Source organism: Ruditapes philippinarum, unplaced genomic scaffold, assembly GCF_026571515.1.
Source record: "Ruditapes philippinarum isolate M1 unplaced genomic scaffold, ASM2657151v2 ctg606_1_1_1_1, whole genome shotgun sequence".
NCBI lineage: Eukaryota > Metazoa > Mollusca > Bivalvia > Venerida > Veneridae > Ruditapes > Ruditapes philippinarum.
Genome location: NW_026858164.1, coordinates 339523 through 360562, shown reverse-complemented (window position 1 = coordinate 360562; position 21040 = coordinate 339523). Strand labels below are relative to the sequence as shown.

The 21040-nt window shown below is 29.8% G+C and overlaps 1 protein-coding gene across 5 annotated transcripts in view; it reads left to right on the top strand.

Moving 5' to 3' along the window:
- The first annotated feature begins 363 nt into the window (after window positions 1-363).
- The window catches only part of LOC132752336 (collagen alpha-3(IX) chain-like), a 30876-nt gene continuing 10199 nt past the window's right edge, over window positions 364-21040 (top strand). For 2 of the 5 annotated variants that reach the window (XM_060742648.1, XM_060742645.1), the window contains exons 1-30: window positions 364-503; window positions 3115-3171; window positions 4533-4650; window positions 5242-5464; window positions 5967-6182; window positions 6870-6938; window positions 7504-7533; window positions 7813-7836; window positions 8784-8873; window positions 9147-9254; window positions 9524-9577; window positions 10098-10151; window positions 10515-10568; window positions 11258-11320; window positions 11920-11979; window positions 12162-12206; window positions 13838-13891; window positions 14146-14208; window positions 14907-14951; window positions 15443-15496; window positions 15751-15795; window positions 15905-15958; window positions 16124-16177; window positions 16391-16426; window positions 16704-16766; window positions 17227-17310; window positions 18483-18536; window positions 19108-19161; window positions 19462-19506; window positions 19818-19871. In XM_060742648.1, coding sequence (XP_060598631.1) covers window positions 6042-6182; window positions 6870-6938; window positions 7504-7533; window positions 7813-7836; window positions 8784-8873; window positions 9147-9254; window positions 9524-9577; window positions 10098-10151; window positions 10515-10568; window positions 11258-11320; window positions 11920-11979; window positions 12162-12206; window positions 13838-13891; window positions 14146-14208; window positions 14907-14951; window positions 15443-15496; window positions 15751-15795; window positions 15905-15958; window positions 16124-16177; window positions 16391-16426; window positions 16704-16766; window positions 17227-17310; window positions 18483-18536; window positions 19108-19161; window positions 19462-19506; window positions 19818-19871 — 1551 coding nt within the window. In that variant the 5' untranslated portion in view covers window positions 364-503; window positions 3115-3171; window positions 4533-4650; window positions 5242-5464; window positions 5967-6041. The remainder of the gene's footprint in view (window positions 504-3114; window positions 3172-4532; window positions 4651-5241; window positions 5465-5966; window positions 6183-6869; window positions 6939-7503; window positions 7534-7812; window positions 7837-8783; window positions 8874-9146; window positions 9255-9523; window positions 9578-10097; window positions 10152-10514; window positions 10569-11257; window positions 11321-11919; window positions 11980-12161; window positions 12207-13837; window positions 13892-14145; window positions 14209-14906; window positions 14952-15442; window positions 15497-15750; window positions 15796-15904; window positions 15959-16123; window positions 16178-16390; window positions 16427-16703; window positions 16767-17226; window positions 17311-18482; window positions 18537-19107; window positions 19162-19461; window positions 19507-19817; window positions 19872-21040) is intronic. The other 3 variants (XM_060742647.1, XM_060742646.1, XM_060742649.1) reach the window with 3 other exon arrangements.

The following is a 21040-nucleotide window of genomic DNA, read 5'->3' as shown; positions in this document are numbered from 1 at the left end:
ATCATGTTAGTTGTAGGTAGTCCATTCATTTTTTATTCTTAAACATTAAAATGTCTGACATTAAACCTTGGTTGAAAATATTTGATTTTTCACAGATGTAGTTTGTACTTCCAACTGCATTCTTGCCGATCCACTTAAAAAACAATTTTGCTGTTTTCACTTATCCTGCAAACATCTTTTGCGTGCTGAACAAATTATCATCCGTTCGGTGCTTTTAATTTCCGCCGACTGATAGCAAAGCTAAAGCTGTCAGATATGTATTACAAATTAATTTTAACATTATAAGAAAAATGTCGGCTATTAATTGATAGGTGTCAGATTGTTTTTATCTTAATTTTATCGTTTTCTATCCCATTCTTTTTTATTGATATTCATATACATTTATCTATTATTATTTTTATGATAAAAATACTTATTGAACTTTCGTCTTCTTTCTTTTTCAGTAAAATTGTTACCGCTTATATGTGTGCTTGTGGCTGTATGTGTACCTTCTGTCATAACTCGTAAGTATTTTTCATATTTACTTTAGCCAAATTAAAGGAGTTATATAATAAGCAATTAATGCTTTTTCTATTAGACTTAATGACTCCAGAAAACAATAAATTTCTATTTGTAGTATCATTAGTCACACATATTCGTATTTTATGTTTCCACCACAGCAATAGAAATATCACGGAAAGTGTGTTACAAACCGTAATAATAGGTTTAAAAATAGTAATACTTGATATCATACGTTTGTAAAAACGTTTATAAATTTATTGATTATCGAATTCTCACGTTCATTCGAGGACAAATAGTGCAAAAAATGATTCACATGGTTCTTAGTATGAAAATGTTTTAAATGAAGAAGCATGTTTATATTATAAATTGACTGAAATGATGAAATTGTGAGCATCATAGTCAACTAAATTTAACTGAGTTATTATTTTTAATTGTCACTTGTGAAAACAAACATCTGTTATATTGACACTATATTGTACATTGCTTATAGGTCTGCTAAAAGTTTATTAAACGTCAGTTATATATACGATATTTACCAGGTATAGAAAACCTAAAAGAGTGCATACAATGTTGTGAATATATATTTCAACTTCATAATTATTGAAAACAACTTTTATAGGAAGATAGATTAACGTGACTGTTTTAAGTGCATAGGAACGCTAACGTTGACAAGTGATAGGTATCTTGTACATTCGTTGACATGTATACTGTAAATGAAATGTACAATTGAATATGACTTCAAGAGAGAAAATTAGATGATAAGATTATCAAATGATTAAATTAATGGACGAGTTTATTCTTTACAGAAAGTCAATAATTCGATCAATTAAATGGACATGTTTTGATATCTGAATTTGCTGTAATTATAGATGAGTGTAACGTGCTGATTATTTTGATTTTCTTACAAAATTTTAATGTTGATTGCTTAATTACGGAAAAGACATAAATCACGATAAATTGTCTTATTCGGATCAGTAAAGTATGTCAAACATGTCGCTTTTTTACTGAAATAAGTGTTCTGCCTTGTTTGTTAAGTCAAATGTGATGTTATCGTTTATTGATTTCTTTTGTCTTCCTCTTGAATTTACCACTCTAAGCGAAGTTTTTAGATAAATCAGATATCTATGGTCTATCAAAACTGTAAAGACATTGGGTGGTCAAGCGAAAATGATATCAGTTCCTATTCATATTTAGACCTATCAATAGCTCGTAAACTACCATGTCAATTATTCGTGCCACCATGAAAGTCAATTAAAGCGACAATTATTGAATGCTAAATACCTTCACCATATCTCAGCCGACACGTATTTTGGAGGAGTTGTCTGACGATCTGTCACCCTTTTAAATACATGAACACAATTATACCTGTCCATTGAAACATACCAAACAAATAAGTGAAATCATTTGAGTTTGTGCACGAACCAAGTTTAAATTATCATATTCTTTTACATAGTTTGAAGACGATTTATGGTTGTTTCACAAGCGATCATTTTAACAAAGGTTAGACATTTTCCAAAAGGCTATTTTGACCAGAATAATGATATAAAGAAGAAAATAATGAAATACACAGAAAAGAACATAATATAGTAATGAAAGCTTAAGTACCTAAAGAAAGTTAAGATTTCATTGCACATAAAGTTAAAAGTATCGCAAAAACAAGTATTCTTTTTACAACAGCTGTCATAAAGTACTAGTAAAGGTTAGCTACTTTAGGAAGATAAACGAATGTTCTTTTTTTTTGGGCTAAGACTGTAGACTATTAAAAGGTTCGTGCACTGGAACGATGATGTCTCATTCTAACTTAAGCATGCCAAACCGCCGTCCCTTGATTGTCTGCTTATCTTAAATTGTAAATGAACCTTTGAAAGCCTTTAAGGAATCTTTTACTAAATCGCTATGTAATCTTCAAAGCAAGTCACGGTTAAACAAATATTAATGTTTCAAAGTTGGAATCTTTACATCAAAACAATGCTTATATGCATTAATTATGTCACAATTAGTTTTATCTGAGAGAATGTATCAATCATTTTATAACGTCTTTAATGTGGTATCCGAGAAGGCAGAATATATCTTTATTATACACATTAAGATATACACTGATGTACAAATGATTACTATGCACGTAAATCACCTTATTTTTCGCTGTATTGCTTTCTAATCAAAAAGCTTCACACTTGATTTAAACAACGTGTGCACTTTGCCTAATTCACCATTAGACAATTTTTGATTCATTGGACTCACACGCAGATAAATGTTTGATAATGCTACGACAATAAGAATAATTCAGCGTAAACATTTTTTAAACTTGTACAACGATGAGCTATCACAAATCTATATCTATTCTTGTGCAGGCATTTTTTCTGCTCTTATCGTGCACCTGTTTGCATTATATCAAACGTGTTACACATTACAGTAGTGATATCAAATACTATGATCTTGTTTTAAGTGTATACAAAGGCAATGTTCTTTCTAGTACAATATTATAAATAGATACCTAGAATTGTTATTTTAGAAACGAAAGATATTTTACAGATGTAAGAAGATAGATTTAACACCATAGAAAATTTTTATTCGAAAAGATTTTCAGTTCGTGAATTTCTTTTTTAATTTCAGAGGGAAAATTTGTATGTCCTGAAGGTGACCTAGATAGCCACAGCTACGATGTCAAAGGTAGGAATTTAAAAGAAAAGGCTTATTAACTAAGTTAAATATTAATGTTAGAGCTAGGACATTGTGATCGTGAAATTCACAATGTAATCGCTGCATTTTTTTCAATGCATAAGTGTTTATCATAATTGAGAGACAACATAATAAACTTCAAAATGATGACTCTATAATTTGGTGATTCCAAAACTTCTCCCAATTATCTTCTCAAAATTTACCCCCTTCAAATGTTGATTCTGCTTTGAAAACATTTTGTAAGAAGTTCCAATTATTTTCTAAATTGCATTCTCTGACAAGAACATCTCCTGCTAAAAACAAAATAATTATGAAGATAGAATAATCATCTGTGCCTCCCACTAGACTATGGAATCTTAGTATTTGGCTATGCACTCTAGCAAAAATGTAAACACTTGTTTGCGCTCTACAATGTAAACTAGCCTATTTTCTCTGTTATTCACGTTTGAAATGTACTTTATTAATGCTAGAAGAAAATGTTTACGTAGTTATTCAGACAAGATAAATGACATCTTTATCTGGAAAAGATATAAATTAATTGAATTAGAAGATTCATTACTCTAGTAATGCAGAATGGATACATTTTAGCAGAAATGAGATCGATGAAATTTACTCAAAATAGCAACTATGATATAGTGCAATCACTTAAAAAGAACCCCGCATGTTAAAGTAAATGAGGTAAAAATGTGTTCCAAATTAAATGTAAAAAGGATTTTCAGAAGTCTAAAGTACCTATCAAATGCATAGCATGTTGTTGGAGGAATACTCTAAAATATAAAGGCAAAATGGCAATATGTATTTGTACACATTTTGATACAAACGTAAATGAATAAGTCCCTATCATATTTATTTATTTAGGCAAAAGGCAAACTTAATACGAAATACATATATAATGGCAAACGTTTTGTGTCATGATGTGTAGTATAATTTAAGATAAAAGATCAACAAGGGGATGTAACGATCACGGAAAGCTGTCCCTAAATTTCCCAAATGCCCAGTCAGTCGCTAAACTGTCACAAAACATCCCTTTTGTAGAAAAGTATTTCAATAATGATGATAATAACGATCATTTACAAAATGACATTTTGAGCGTAGATCTAATATTTAAATTTTGAAATACTTTTTTGAAAAACATTTTTCATAAATAAATGCTGGGAAACTAGCGCTCAAAAATTAATTTGACTTTTACTCTTTAATATTGTTGATTTGTTTATTTATTTATTTTTTTTTATTTATTTATTTATTAATTTGTTTATTTATTTTTTTTTTAAACTAAAAAGCATTTGACAATTTTTTTCCAAATTTTTCATGCGTAGATCTATTATGTTTTTTTTTATGTTTTATTCTTACAGAATTTGACTTCTTATCTAAGTTCAATGTACCTAAATTGAAGAAAGAGAGCAGCTATGGAGAATATGGAACTGCTTATACTATCACGAAAAAACAAATTCTGAAAGATGAGAAAAATTGGTATGACTTTTATGATATCTTGAACAGTCGTTAAACTGCTGACCGATAATTACTCCAAAATAAAACCCTGTAGGATATGACATAAAAGAAAATAATTTATTTTTTATGGAGTATTTTCTTTCCTACAGAACACTTTCTTATTGAGTCTTTGCAAAACGAAAGCATGTTATTTTCATATGGTATTTACTTATTCAGCATCTTATTTTTCATGTTTTGTCAATTAACGTTGCTTGATAGAGTAAAAGCAATAATCATGCTAGAGGCTGTAAGCTAATTTTCCACTTCTATACTTATATATAAAAAGTTAAGTCGTTAGGGATTTTTAGCTGGCAGCTACTTGAAAAGTATTGAAATATAATAGGACAGAAGAACAGAAACGTATACAATACATGTAGATACAATTCCATCTTAAATAAAAATTACGTTAAAATTGAAAGGTATTAACATTGACATATAGGGCTTAAAATAACATATTAAAGGTACTAAAGAAATTAATGATACTATCTAGAGAAAACATAGGCTTTGCAATAACTTAACTATATCATAGTATGTCCTTGAATTAACTGTCAATGGTTTCTTATCTGTTTTCAGGAATCTTTTTGCAAATCAGCTTCCGAACAATTTTGTTTTTATAACAATATATCAGAACAATCAGCGTAAAAGAATCTGGAACTTATTCAATATTAGCGACAGTGGTGGACTCTCCCACCTTGCGTTACAAGTAAATGGAAAAGCTAAAGAATTTTCATTGGTCTATAAAAACCAGGACAGAGAAGAAAAACGTGTTATCTTCAATAAAAATGTTACAAAACAGGTACATTTTGTCATGTCGGAATCTATTTTGGATAATTGTACAAATAAATAGTGATTTTTTTTTTTAAATTAGATAATTCAATCTGCCAGGTGTTTTTGTAAGATCGATTAAGATCGATACAATGACAAACTTTGATTTTGGTCAATTTATTTTCAATATTAACTTTTTTTATTTAACTAATCATCGGGAAATATTGGAATATCTGTTGTTTTACATTTTATAAAAATATTTTTACCGTTTTATTAATAATACAGTATGTTATCATTTTTGAAAAATTTTAGTAAATAAAATCACAAATACATACACATCTGTTAAATTTCAAGAAATTGCACCATCGTATTTTCTTTCTCCCTGCGAAAATATGTAAAGTACTGCAATCAATTCAAGTGAGATAAACGTTATCTTTCATATTAAAATTGCATCTCTAAAAAAATTTGTGGCAAGTAGAAATATTTAAATAGGAAAGAACATGTAATTAAATAGCTTTTTTCCTATATTTTAGGCGTTAAAGGGAAAAGTTTGGCACAAGATATATCTAAGTTTAGTGAGGACTGAACGTTTAAATAATGAAGGGTTCATGGAAGACGTCGATGTTGTTACAGTTAATATTGATTGTGAATACACGGACAAACATACACTGGATCGGATCCGAGAGGAATACATTGATCTAAGTGGTTATACATCGATAGCAAAAGACATTAATGGAAAATCTCAAAGGGTGTGTAACACAAATATTGCCCCATTTTATATAAATTTCTGGTTAACACAAACAGTTTATTATTTATTTCATAAACGCTACAAATTATGTGTATTATTTACTTATTTACTTCAGCGTTGTTTTAATTTATAACTGATATTTAAGCAACTAGCCATTATCCTTTATATACAGATTCAATCAAACCTGGTCTACAATTTTCATGTAATTTTGCTGTTTTCAACGTTTCCGATGGATCACTTTTTCCCCCAGATATTTCTACATCACAACAGCAGATGTCAAGTGCTGTGTGGCAGCCGTAAAAAGTTGCCCCGTACTTCACTTCAGTGTTGTTATATTTTTCTGGTCCTTCAGGATCATTGAGTTTAGTACGTTTAAGTGTTGAGAATTGAGAACCGCTCAAGCCGGTGCTAGGGGCGTTAGGGATGTTGCACTTTTTCACTATCCATCATATACAGGTTAAATCAAACCAGTCTGCAATTTTCATGTTATTTTTCTGTTTTAAATGCTTCCGATGGATCAATTTTTTCCAAATATTTGGTAATTCATCTCATAGTATAATCTCTAAGATAATCATCTTGTATTATTTCGATCACAAGGTTTTTTACATTTTCGGAAACCGGTTTTAGATACACTGTAGTTTTGCTAGTTTATAATGCTAAAAATAATTTAATAATTGATTACTTTCAGATGAAAATTTCATGGATGTTGTTTCATTGTAATCCAAATATCAAGAGGGACTGTCAGGAAATCAAGAGGGTATTACAATTAATATTACATTAATCTCATATTGTATTTTTTTGTAAAATTTTTGAAACGGTTTGTTTTATTCATACATTTGTTGATGCTTTTATCATCACACGCCTTACAAATCACGCACTGTGAAGAAGTTGCATACATTGGCTATACTGGAAGATTGCGAGACATTGTGTATATGTTCTTATTATATTAAATTCATGAAATATATCAGATTAAAAACAATATTTACATGTTACAGTGTATATCATTTATATCACGTAAATCTATCTATATACTTATACTAAAATTAAATCATACATTATTGTACTTTTGTAGGACACCTTTTTTGCACCGCGTTGCAATTTACTGCTGCGCATGCGTCATTGTCGGAAGTTGTTTTGTATTGCGCTAAATGTTATCGCACAGCTACTGTCTATGTTCTGCTGAGTTGTATTTTTATTTGAGTGGTACTTTGGTACATTAAGCAAAAGAGTCAGACGCATTTACACATCTTCCACATACATGTAAATCTATAAAGTAGTGAATGTATATCATGTTTTGTAAATGTGTACATTGTCTGTTTTAGGCGAATAAATACAAGGGAACGCAAGAACTGGTATGTTTGTGTGGTTTGAATTTAGATAATTTCAAGTGTATTTAAAATCATGTATTGCTCTTGTCTGACAGATGAGTGAAAACACATTTAGTACAGTTAAAATGTCCATGGAATAGGATTATTCCGAGAATATATTTGCTTACTTTTGATATAAACATTTTTATATTTAAATAATCCATGTTCCAACTTTTATTCGACTAATAATTTTGATAAGAAACAATCGAACTAATGTCAATATTTATCTGCAACCATACTCATCATAACACTTTAATACATTAGGAAAAACCTCCAAAAGATAAGCAGGTATTAGAAACTTTTCGTTTATTCTCCAGTTCAAAGTAGTTGCTACCATACTGTTCTTCAAATCGAGCCATCCTAAATGTATAAAAATTCTCCAGAGAATGAAACTTCTCATGAGCAAGTGATAAAAAACCTTTAGGATGGCTTTTAATCTTGTTATATTTTTATTTCGTAGTATATTTTGGAATCTCATTTGACCAATTATATATTTTTGGTTGATTAACATAACTTTTACAGAATTACTGAACTGTATAATACTTATTAATAATTTTGAAAAGAATTTCTATAAACTAATTAATTGCCCTCATATAAAGAATCCACAATATGCAACTGTATCACTTTTTCTTATTTAAATACTAGTCACCGTCAATTCTAAATAAATAGAAATGTTTAATAAGTAGGCCATATACATGCACCTGACTGTGAAAAAAGTGGGGAAATTTATATTTTGATATTTGTGTTTTATATTTTTACTTTGAGAAAAGACGGCTACAAATGGTAGTTTTAGTGACATCTTCTTTTATACCAGAACCAAACATATGTAATGCCCTTTCTAATCAGTTGGACCGTTGTATTTTATTTTTGCTTGCCAACTGTTCACAATATGCGCGTGCATGCTTTTGATGTTTTGTTAGCATGTTCCAACCCATTACTTTATTATAACTCCATCTGTTCTTTTTATGTTTTCCGATGCACACGATGAAGTATTTAGATGTCTGTTATCTGTTCAAATTTTAACTATTAATTCCAATGTTTTTCATGTGTAAGTATAAAACAACAAAATGAAATTAGTGTAAATTAAATGAAAATAATGAAAAGAATTATGAATTGTTTAGAGTATTTAATTACAATAGTGACAAAAAATTGTTACGATGCTGTTTGTTTCTTTAACCTCAGTCAATTTATGAGACAAAGTAATTTGATGCAAGTTACTATAACCACTATTTCAGAGCAGTAAACGTCGAGGGGACCAGCCAAATGAAAGTGAATGCTCATCAATAACATGCCCAGCTGGTGCTCCAGGTCTTCCAGGGGAAACGGTGAGAACATTCTTAGTAAAAGATCGTTAGCTCATTCAGAATATTTAATCAACTAATATTTAGCTATGATCATTGCCTTTGGAATGTGTACAGTCTTTAAGGTGTGGAACAATTTTGAATCATATGTAGTATCAAAGAATGACATTTGATGATAATTTGTATTTTGAGGTAATAGAAAACAGTAACATTTTTTATATATTATAAGTAAAAAATGTACAAATTTGCAGTCATCACAAAAAACAACAGTGAGACAGAAATGTAAATACTTTACAGGGACCCATTGGACCACAGGGACCGGAAGGAGCTCCTGGACTTCCAGGAGCCGATGGACAAGCCGGAATTCCAGGAAAACCAGGGACATCAGGAAAAAGCGGAAAGGATGTAAGTGACAAAGGTCTTTTGTTTATATTTTCTTATTGAATCATTCATGTCTCGACTATTAATAATACTAAAAATATTAATTCTGTTAATTATTATTACATTTGTATTATGGTATAAGTTTGTCAATCTTCAAGTCAAATGCCTTATTTGTAAACAATCAAAAACGTTAGTATCTTTTTCTTGCAAATGTACTCATTTAGATTTTAGCCTGTTATTCCGATCTAACTTTTTGATTAATTTTATAAGTAATCTGATTCATTATGTTTCAGGGAACGCCAGGTCAGCCAGGACAACCAGGGTTGCCAGGAGCTCCCGGAGAGAGGGTAATTTGATGATTCACTTATATTATTAGTTATACATTTTTTCGACAGGTTATATGGTCCTATATAAACGGTTGTTTATAAATATAACTCGAGCCACTATCTCGGGTTATATTGCGAACAACCGTTTATATACGGTCATATAACCTGTCAGAAATATTTATAACGAATTGATAATACAGCAAGCATCATTTTTATATAAACGTCACGATTATCCAATGAGAAGCGACGTTACAAAACGTGCAGTATAATAAAAAATGTGCTACATGCAAATATTTGGAAGTTAACTAAATGTATAATTAGGCTTTTAAATTTCAATTTTCAAACATTTAAAAAATGAAATTGATTGAAAAGAAAGTACAGGAACATGCTTTTATATAGTTAAACAGATTTATTAGTTTGTTCAATCTCATGTATGTGTCGGCTTTATATATGAAATATATTTTAGTGTTATCCATTAAGATTCTAATTATACACAAAGCTTAAAATACTGTTATGTACAAAAAGTTCTTTTCGTCTAAAGGGTTACCAAGGTGAAGATGGTTTACCAGGTATTGATGGAATTCCGGGGAAAAGGGTGAGAACGATTGTTGAATTTTGGTCCTTAATATTTGAGTGTGTTTTGATGTCAATTAGTCATTGAACGATGAAACACATTATTATATAGTGTATAACAACGGATCACACATTTAAGGAATGACAAATATCTCCGTCATAATGCATTTTATTGTTTCAACTAAGCCATAAAATATATATAATCCAAATTATAAATTTCCTTTTACATGACAAATATTTTTTTTACATGTTTATTGACGATAGCGTCATAGTAGATGCTGCCAAAATTATGCAGTTGTCGATTTATGCAACGCTCAATGTAAACTTATTTCATTGTTTAGATTATTCAGTCAGCAATCTATTTAATATATTTTTAATTTCTAAGGGACCACAAGGAGAATCTGGTATTCCAGGCGAACAAGGTCTTCCAGGGAAAAGAGTGAGTGAACAAATACTTTCATGTTCAGCCATATTGTTTGCTCTTTTAAAATGACAAAAATGTATCTAAGATAATTCAAATGTATTCCATAAGCTTTAAATAACAACACACAAACAGCAATAACATTGTCACCTTTTTTTCTTACTTGATGTACTTTGTAAACAAACACATGTTAAATATATTATCATGCTTATCAACATCTACATTAATCTTATGAATATATTTTGTACCTACTTCATATAAGTGTCTGATTATTATGATTCTCATTACTAGATCAAAGCGTTAATTTTGCAATAAAGAATGAGCTATTCTCTAAGAATTTTACCATCCTCAAACGCCTAGACAATATAATGTAAAATATAATGTAAATGTCCTTCGGGATCATTGATGCCAGCACTATTAAGTGTTGAGAATTGAGTACCGCTCAAGTCGGTGCTAGGGGGCGTGAGGGATGTTGCACGTATTCATTATCCCTCTTGTACAGACTCAATCAAACCGAGTCTGCAATTCTTACGTAATTTTATTGTGATTAATGATTCGGAGGGATCACTTTGTTTCCAGATTTTTTTTCTCTTGTATTTATATCCTTAACACATCATTTTCTTGATTTATTAATACTCAATTAATAAATAATTACATAAAACAGAGTGTGTTATTGTGTAATTCTTTGATTATGTTTTGTTTTGTAGGGTGAGAGGGGAGATCCTGGTAGGGATGGAGAACGAGGAGAACCTGGTATTCCTGGTGAAAGTGTAAGCATAAATTGTACTGATAATGATTTATGTAAAATACAAAATTGAACCATTATATTTTGGCATGTTTGAATAGCAGCTTTGCCGGCTGATCTTTGGTCTGCACTGGTTTCTGGTCAGAAACAGTTGCCGCCAACAGACTTAAAGTGCGATTATGCTCATATTTTCATAGTCAAGTTGAGCTTACTTGTCTTTATATTTCAAAAGATTGACTGTTTAAATGATGTTTGACCAACTGTTTATATTGGAAAAGGTTTAGGATGGAATTTAAAATCTGGCTAAAATATAAAAAGACTGCCCCACTTTTTTTATAAATTGAACGTTACAGGTAAATTCTAAATGATATTTACAGAAATTCGTTTGGATCGGGCCACTATTTATTGTTGATGCGGAGTAAATTATTTAATCAAACGGAATGATGGCAAAATGAAAATTTATTTTGACTCTCACCTGTTCACTCACTATATACAATGTACCTTTAGATGGGCATAATGTCACTTTAAGGGTTAATTATTTTTTGAATAATTTTGGTTAAGGGAATTACGGCAGAATATCACATATAAAGAATGATTGATTTATGTTCTCTTATTTTGTTTTAGGTGATGGGATCCCCCGGACCACGTGGTCCTGCCGGAGAACCCGGAACACCAGGATATGACGTAACAATTTACATCATATATTCTTACTGATTCGTTGTTTAAATTTAGCCAATTACTTACAATCATTCGGTTATTCTTTATTAACCTGTAGAAACACTTTATATTTAAACAACTTTTAAAAAGATATCATTTAGTTAACAAAATCTTATTATAAAGTAATTAACTCTTAATTTGAATTACAGGGCAATCCTGGACAACATGGTCAGGATGGATTACCGGGAGTGAAGGTAAATTTTACATTATCAGTGTTTATTCTGACTTATTTTGACATCATTCGCGCAGCAATTTACATTTCATTCATCTTAGTCTGTGCCTACATTGTCAGTTCGTACTGTTTTATCTCTAGACAGTGTGCAATCATGTATGTACGATTATGCCTAAATGATTAAGCGAAAAACAGATAATCACTAGTTTCCTTTGTTGAAAGAGGACTCTCTTAAATAAACAATTTTAACGGTGTATCGTTTCATTCCACACATTAAACGTTAACCTTATCATCTTTCACCAGGTTTTATCTGTCTTCTATCTTACACAATTATCTTCGTGCAGTCATTAACTTCTTAAAATGTTTCACTTTTGTGTATCATTGAACGCATTATTGCCTCCTAAGTGGCCACACGTCATTTAGCCATTTCTTTAATTGCATTCATTTTGTCTATCGGTGTGTCACTGAACGTTCTCTGGCGTTAACTTTGAAATTATTATATTATACGGTAAACTCGTCGAAATATCAAATGTCTAATAAACTGGTTACTAATAAAGAAGAAGTTGTTCATATATGGTCATGAAAAATCAAGCACATAAGTTATCTATGTGTACCATTCTGGTAGCTTCTCTTGTTGATTAAAGTTATAGTAGATGCATATAAAAATATGTAGACTGATTACAAGATAGAATTTATTTTGTAAATAGAGTTTTATTATTGTCGATTATTTCCTACAACTTGTCGTATTAAACGCGTATATATCAATTCTGATATTAAAAGATTATATAATTATACAAATATTGTTTTCATTGGAGCATTTTAGGGAATGAATTATCTTTGTATAACTAATATAAATAAACATTAATTTCTTTGACGATATATATATAATATTGTTTTGTTATATGTAAAGAAAACAAGACGTGAAAGCTATTTAATATTGATGTACTAATAAAATTGCGAAGAAAAAGTTAATTTCTCATTTCTTGTTATTTTTTTTTTTCAAAAAGTAATCCTTGAAGTTCTTTAAAAAAATCGGTCATGTAAAACTATAATATCTTTCAAATAAATTTAACTGCATTTAAGCCCACGGTCGTAATTTCTGATGGCACATCATGTCTGAGATATCTATGTCAGGTGAAAACACAATAAATAAATAGTTAACCCGATCTTTTATTCGTCCTCTCCATAGGGGATATCGGGTTGGCACAAACATTATCTACATAATGGTAAAATGTATTTAGATATGGGTTTAAAGTCTCACAAGGCGAATAGATAACACTATTTGAAAACAAATGTACGAAAAGTTAAAGTCTACAAAGAAATTTAATGTTTATGTTGAAGTCCCCCTTACACAAAATATTACAATTAGGGGTAACCCGGTGGAACACTATAGAACTATAATGAGCATATAGGTCGTCACAAATCATGGAATACAGTCGTTGTTGGCCACCTCGTTATAATAATGTAATTAAACAATAAAAAGCTTTGAAAATTGATGCATTAACATAACAAAATTACCAATAATAATAATAGAAGCAGTCCAGCGTCTTTAATGCAAAGCATGATTTGATAAAGAAATAAATATACAATTGAAAGAAATCGGTGTTAAATTTGTAACATGAAAGATATTTAACATTTTGATGTACATTTCAGGGCGAGAAGGGAGATTCTGGACAAAAAGGAGATAGGGGTGTTCCTGGTACACCGGTAATATCCAGTTTAAGTTAACTATGTTAAATGCAGATTTTTATATAATAGTTTGTGAAAGGTTTTTTAACAGACATTAATGTTATGAATAAACATTTCAATAGGCAAATGATATATAAATACTAGATAAAATTTGATTTAAAGTAACTTACTCTGTCATAAACCAAGTGTTGTTTAAATGCTGCTATAATCATTACTATAGAATGTTCATGATGTACATTATTCAGATATCTGAATGTCGGTTATATTTACAGGGACGTGATGGCAGTGCTGGCATTCAAGGTATCCAAGGACCCCCGGGACCTCCCGGTCCTCAGGTAAGCTCAACACTTCAAAGTTATTTGGCTCTCATAATTGTTCATTTTGTATAAGATTAGAAATGTTATCATTTAAATATTATAGAGTCTAGAATATTCATAAATCTTATTTCATTATCTATTATCATTATCAATAATAATAATAATAATATTTTTATTATTATTTCTTTTTTTTTATTATTATTATTATTATTATTATCATTATTATTATTATTATTATTAAAACTTATAAACGAATTTTCAAAGTACAAATTTGTTGTTGTTTTTTTTGTTCATATTTAAAAAGCCAGTTTTGCCACAGAAATGTGTTCAGTTCTATTTCTCAAAAGCTTTTTATTTATTTTTGGTGTACTTTTATAATTTATTTTCCCTTAAAGCGAGCCACTCTTTTTCGTCTGTTGTTTTTTTTTGGCCATTAGTACAGCAATAGTGATTTAGTATTTTGTTTATTTTTTGCTGCTTTAATGACATATAATTTCTTTTTTCTTCAGGTTACAAGCATCTGATCTTAAACTACTAGTTAAAAATGTTATTCAACTCATGTCAGCCCCTTTTTAAAAAAAAGTAAAACTTATTCGTTTCTGAGGCATATTTAATCTGTCTATTTAATGATTTAAAGATATTGAGAAATCTATATTTCTGTGACTTTTGAGTGTCTCATGAAAAACGTCTAATAATTTACGTCCAATTATTTACAGGCTGTCGTCTCTAACGAAATTCAAGAAGAAATTAAACAGATCCCAGTAAGTCATTTTATCATTACTGTTACTGTTTGTTACTGCTTCACCAACATGAACAACTATTTTATGCTTCATTCCATTTTGTAAAATACAAAGATTTGACTTAAATTAAATTTACCAGTATGCGATAATATTATGTTAAATATATGTACTTATTTAAATGATAGTTTCAGTGCCATAAATTTGTCTTATCATTTACAGGCTGTTTCTTACGAAATTCAAGAGAACATTTTATAACTAATATTAACATAAACCGTGTCGTGACAAAACCATAATAATGGTTGCGACCAAGCATGATACAACTAGCATGCTCATTCCACTTCTGATCAGAATCAAGTGTTGCTTCAAACTTATATTTCCAAGTAGAGAAACTGATTAGGAACTAATGTATCCTATTTAAGACTCGTTTAGTGCGCAGATGGTCTGATCTCATACTGGTTCGAACCCATTAATGTGGAATTTGTCTTGCACGCTCATATATTAATTACCTTCAGGGACCTGCTGGACCACAAGGACCACAGGGATTACAAGGACCTTCAGGAATTGCTGTACGTTAATCCAACTTATTTTATAATGCTTTTTTTACTTGGATAAAATATAGTAGAAATTACTTTTAGTAATATTCATGATACATGTACATAAATGTCAGTTGAATAATAAAGAAGGATAGTGATTTACACATATTTTAGTTGTTTAAAGAGTTATATACAGTGAAAATAAAAAAGGTAAGCCTTCAATAATCATGAAAATTATTTTTCTAATTACAAAAATCATTTTGACATTTATTGTTGTAATTTTTCAGGGAGAACCAGGAGTTCCAGGTGAGCCTGGATCGCCAGGAGAAAGGGTAAATAACTTTATATGTATTGAATTTCTAAAGTTACTTGTGTTACTTCCCTTGTTTAAGAATTTGTATAGTCCTATGGTTTTTTGAACAATGAAATGATATATTGCAGGGATTGACGGGAGAGAGAGGACCACAGGGCAGAGATGGCACCGATGGACTTCCGGTAAAACATTATGACAATTATGTAATACGTTGTTGATGTAACCCTCTTTATTTTTTTATAAATTTACTATTATGTACTCTTTATAAAAAATCAAATTATTATTACATGATGATTGTTAGAATTTTAGAAATTTTTATAGAGTTCTGAGTTGAATTTATATTGAAGGGTCGACCAGGAGAACGAGGACCGGAGGGACCAGCTGGCATTAATGGAGAACGAGTATGTTTCTTATTCTTTATATACAATTATAATCGTGTTTCTTAATTGAATCAATAATCAGTTTTATAGAAATATTCATGGTTTATTTTGTTATTTCAAAGTTGATTATATTTACTATAGTTTAATATCGTCATAGGGTTTATCTTAAGATGAAGGTTGTGATGACAATGATATTTTTTTCTGAAATAAACGTGTTTTTCCGTTTTGTTACAGGGAGAACCTGGGCCGATGGGATTGCAAGGAATTCCGGTAAATCACTTTTTAAACTTTCTTTTCGCAAAATCATTTAAACATTTAATCATTTAAAATTCATTAAAATTTGATATCTTGTAAATACACTATTTCTGAACTAGTTACGGATTTTGTCTGCCCATTTGAATGCATTTAAATATATGATACATAACAAATTCTGTTATTTGCAAACTATGTGTAAATACATATGATATTGTTCTCACTTTTTATGGAATATATCTAAACTGTTGTATTTATTTTATAATGAAAAAATTGTTTATTTATGTTACAATAGGGAGTAAATGGCGAACCTGGTAAACCGGGTCAACCTGGAGAAAAAGGGGACCGGGGTGATAGGGTAAGTTATTTACGATGTCATTCTGTTATTGTCTGATATCGAGGTAAATTACCGCCTGTAAAACATATCTACAAAAAATAGGAAGAAGTGTAAAATGTTGCTTTATCCTGTATACTAGTAGCTAAACCAGACTAAAAGTAGGAAGAACTAGACAATGTTACATTCACATAATGAGAAAAGGAAAAAGTATCAGTTGAATACAAAACGAAAATCGACTTAAAAAACTTGGCTTTAAACTAAAGACTAAAGCCAAGGAATAGCTTTAATAGAAAAAAAGGAGAGCAAAATATGAACGCAATTCAATCAAAGTTAAATCAATTTTTATATACATTTTTATATGCATTTCTGTGTAAATTATACGAGTATACATAAAAGATATAACAAGTTCCAATAACGCTTCGGGCAAAAAGAAGTTGTTCTACATATAAGATATAAACGAGAAAAAATGATTTTTTTTCAGGGTTTACCAGGCCCACCTGGAGAGGTTTTAACATTGAGGGATCTAGAAGAATCGGTACTTGAGGAATACAAGCAGCAATTCCGAGTACTACTCCATCGTAATTCTTGCATGAAATAGACTATACATATGCTATTTCAATACATGTAGCCAATTATATACGGAAAACGCCTTTTTAGTACATTTCTTTTTTACACCAGCGCTGCTCACCTTAGTGTATATTAAGTTCAGTTTATTGTTTACTTTAAAAATATTAATTTATACTGAAATATTAATACATTAGAAACTATTTTACAAGCAATGTGCCTACACTACACAAGTTTCTGTTCTATCTAACAAATGTTTATGTTTTTTTTCTAATGTTGGCTTTAATTTGACACGTTGTGCGTTCAGTCTGTTTTGTTTATGTGGTACATGCAATTGCTACACTTATTATTTCAATAAAACGTAATGTTATTTATATTTAAACATGCACGCAGAAGTATTCTGATCCTAAAGGGTAAGTAGAATTTTAGCTGACACGCTTTCCAATTCAAATATGTGTGATGAGAATATTTTTAATGATTTCATTGTTCCCTTCCATTTTAACCAATTAAACTTTTACTGTCTTGATACCCCGTGAGTAATTACTTGGAGTAGTATTTGGTTGTTTTGAAAGGATCCGTCTTAGAGCATATTAAATTTATAACAATTATCATTAAAACAATGTATTCTAGTAAATATCTTTCATAACGTTAGATTATAATGGATTAAAGACCAAAAAGACCAAAAACAATTTTCAATACTTGAAAAATGCTCCTTGGAAATTATATTTAAGAAGCACGGAATCATGCAAAATTACGCAGCGATTTGTGTTGCAAAGCGAGCGAACTAACAATTTTGGCGCAATGACAAACTATAAGACGCTGTTGCGAATATGCTATAAGACGTATCATCAATATGTTTACATTATTTATCAATGTTTCATGTATGCAGCTTGATTAGGTTTTGTATATATGAAAACAAAAATCATCATTATTAATTTCAATAAATTTCCAACCAGTAAACAGACATATCTTTAAAAATTTCTCAAGTATCTTTTATAATTATATATTACATTCATGAAAATGAACATATCACATAAAACATATTTTCTTAAAAAGAATAAATACATGTTTGTGATTATTCTACAAAAAGAAAATTTACATATAACAAGATTATTTTATAATGCATTTATGCATAAAACGAAGCCGGAAACTCATTTATATATAATTTTACAGGGACCAGCTGGAGCACCAGGGCCACGTGGTATTCAGGGCTCGCGTGGAGAAGCGGTAATTATATTTTCTTTACTTTAAATGTAACCGATTAATCAGAATCCGACCCTACATCCTGGCATCATTGGTTCAATTGTTGGCAAAATATTTTTTTTATATTTTGAATGAGGTTTAATCTATCAATGAAAAGTGATCATCAAATAATATCTGTATTTAAGATAGAAAATATGAAAATAAGTAACATTATACAAACATAAAAAAATAGAATTTTAATTTGACAGATGACAGCTGTCAAAACAAGTAAACAACGAATCAATGTGAATTAATATGAAATGAACGTAACTGACCGCAGACAGTGCACAAACTTGATCGTTATCACTTTTATATAAGATTTTACAGTATATTAAGGAAAAAAATGAATATAAAAATTAAATTAACCTGAATTTATATTTATATTGGGTTTTTAATTTAGCATTACAAAAAGTATTTACTGTTAAATAACATTGCCACAAACATGGCTTGCGATTAGCAACAGATTCTGATGAAAGTTTAAAATATCTACAAAGTACATGTACAAACAGTGGATAGGGGTAATTGTTATTTTAAAAACAAATTAATTACATTTTAGGGACAACCTGGTTTAGCCGGACCACCGGGAGAAAACGGAAAGAACGGAGAACCAGTACGTATGATGCACTATATGTTATGTTATGTTATATTTTGTATATAACTGTCGTTTATGTGAATGTAATAAATAATATTTTACAAGATAAGTAAAAAATATACTATATAATGAACAAAAGGTTAATTTGTTTCATTTGTTTTCTTTTTATGTGAAAATGATACTTTGAAGAAATACATAAATTTGCTGTTTGATATTTATTGATGCATATATCACTTGCAAACACTATGTATGAGATCATAATTTCATACTATTTTCATCCTGAAATGCAGTCATTTATATTAACAAATTATTTTGTAGGGTCCCCCAGGAAGAGATGGTACTGACGGAGAGCAAGGTCCACCAGTAAGCAGTTGTGCCTTTTTATATTTTTGAAATATTTTAAACATAATAAGAAAGTTACTTTCCAGTTCTTTTAATACAAGTTTTACACATAGAAGCACCAGTCATTGATGCTTTTGATGTGATTGACGATAATGAATTTTTCAGGGGACTTTAAGTTTATTCTTTGCTAAAATGTTTTGTAAGCAAAACAATTGTAATACCATCAAAACGCATCTAAGAGGTGAAGCATTGATACGATTCTAATATCAATAAAAGTACATTTATTCTGTTACTGTTTTTGAATATTCTATTTCTGTCGCTCTATTTTTCAGGGATTACCCGGAGAGGAAGGGCGACAGGGACCAGAAGGTCCGAGAGGTCCATCAGTAAGTAAATCATTCATTTGGCATAAACAACTTGAGTAAACACTTGATATCATCCATAGAAAAGAGATTGTCTAAAGTAATAAATGTATTTATTATATGCTTTTAGTATATTTACCAAAATTTTATACACTGTAGTAAATTACAATTTGACAAAGCCGATCGATATTTTAATGCAGATGAAAAGTATATATTTTTATAAATGAATGGAAATGACAGAAGAAATAACATAAGTATGTAAGCACATACACATTTGCACTTATCGTTAAATTGTTCACAATACCAGAATGTTTTGAGAATCATTTTTCAATAGTTAGACATTATGGTTTGTTGATGTCATGAATAATGGAAAACATCAATAAAATGAACTAAAACGATTAAAAATCATACGGAAAATAAAAATTTGTTGTTATAATTTAGCTCATGGCTCACAATTCATACAAAGCCTATAGCATCTGGTTTTCATTTGATCTTACACCAAAACAGACAAATACAATCTATACAGTATACTAGATTCATTACTGGATAGTTTATTATGCGATCGTTGAACAGATTTAAATCTTAAGAAAGCTTTTTCCATTGTAACATCTGATATATAAATTGGTATAGCTTTCTTAAACACTTTTAGTACGACAATTTTGTCTTTCTTGGGTTTTTTTCTGCATAATTTTGATTCATAACAATTTTACATTTAAAACATTGTACTGTTCTTTTCAACAATTTCTAATGTTTTAGGGAGTGCATTTCTATTATTATTAAAACATTATTATTCCTCAATATAATCAATGGAATCAATGGAAAAATGCTCTTGAAATAAGTTATATCAAATGTTAAAGTCAGCTTAACAAGAAATTTAACAGTTGAAAACTGACTCAGTTACTTTTGAAATGAATCTGCTCTGCGTTTTTTTTTCTCAACAACATGTTACTGAAATTACAACATTTTAATAGCTATTTGAAGTACATTAAGTGAATGCCCCGGATTAAGTTAATTCATTCTATCAATCCTGATAATAAAGAAGAGATTTTAAATCCTTTAGAAATTTCTTTCGTTTAATCAATGATCAAGATTTGATTACAGCGTGTGTGAATATGTTAGTGTACGTGACCCAGACAAATTCTATTTTCTTTCATGTTAAACAGATACACACTCTCTTTTTATTAGCAATTTAG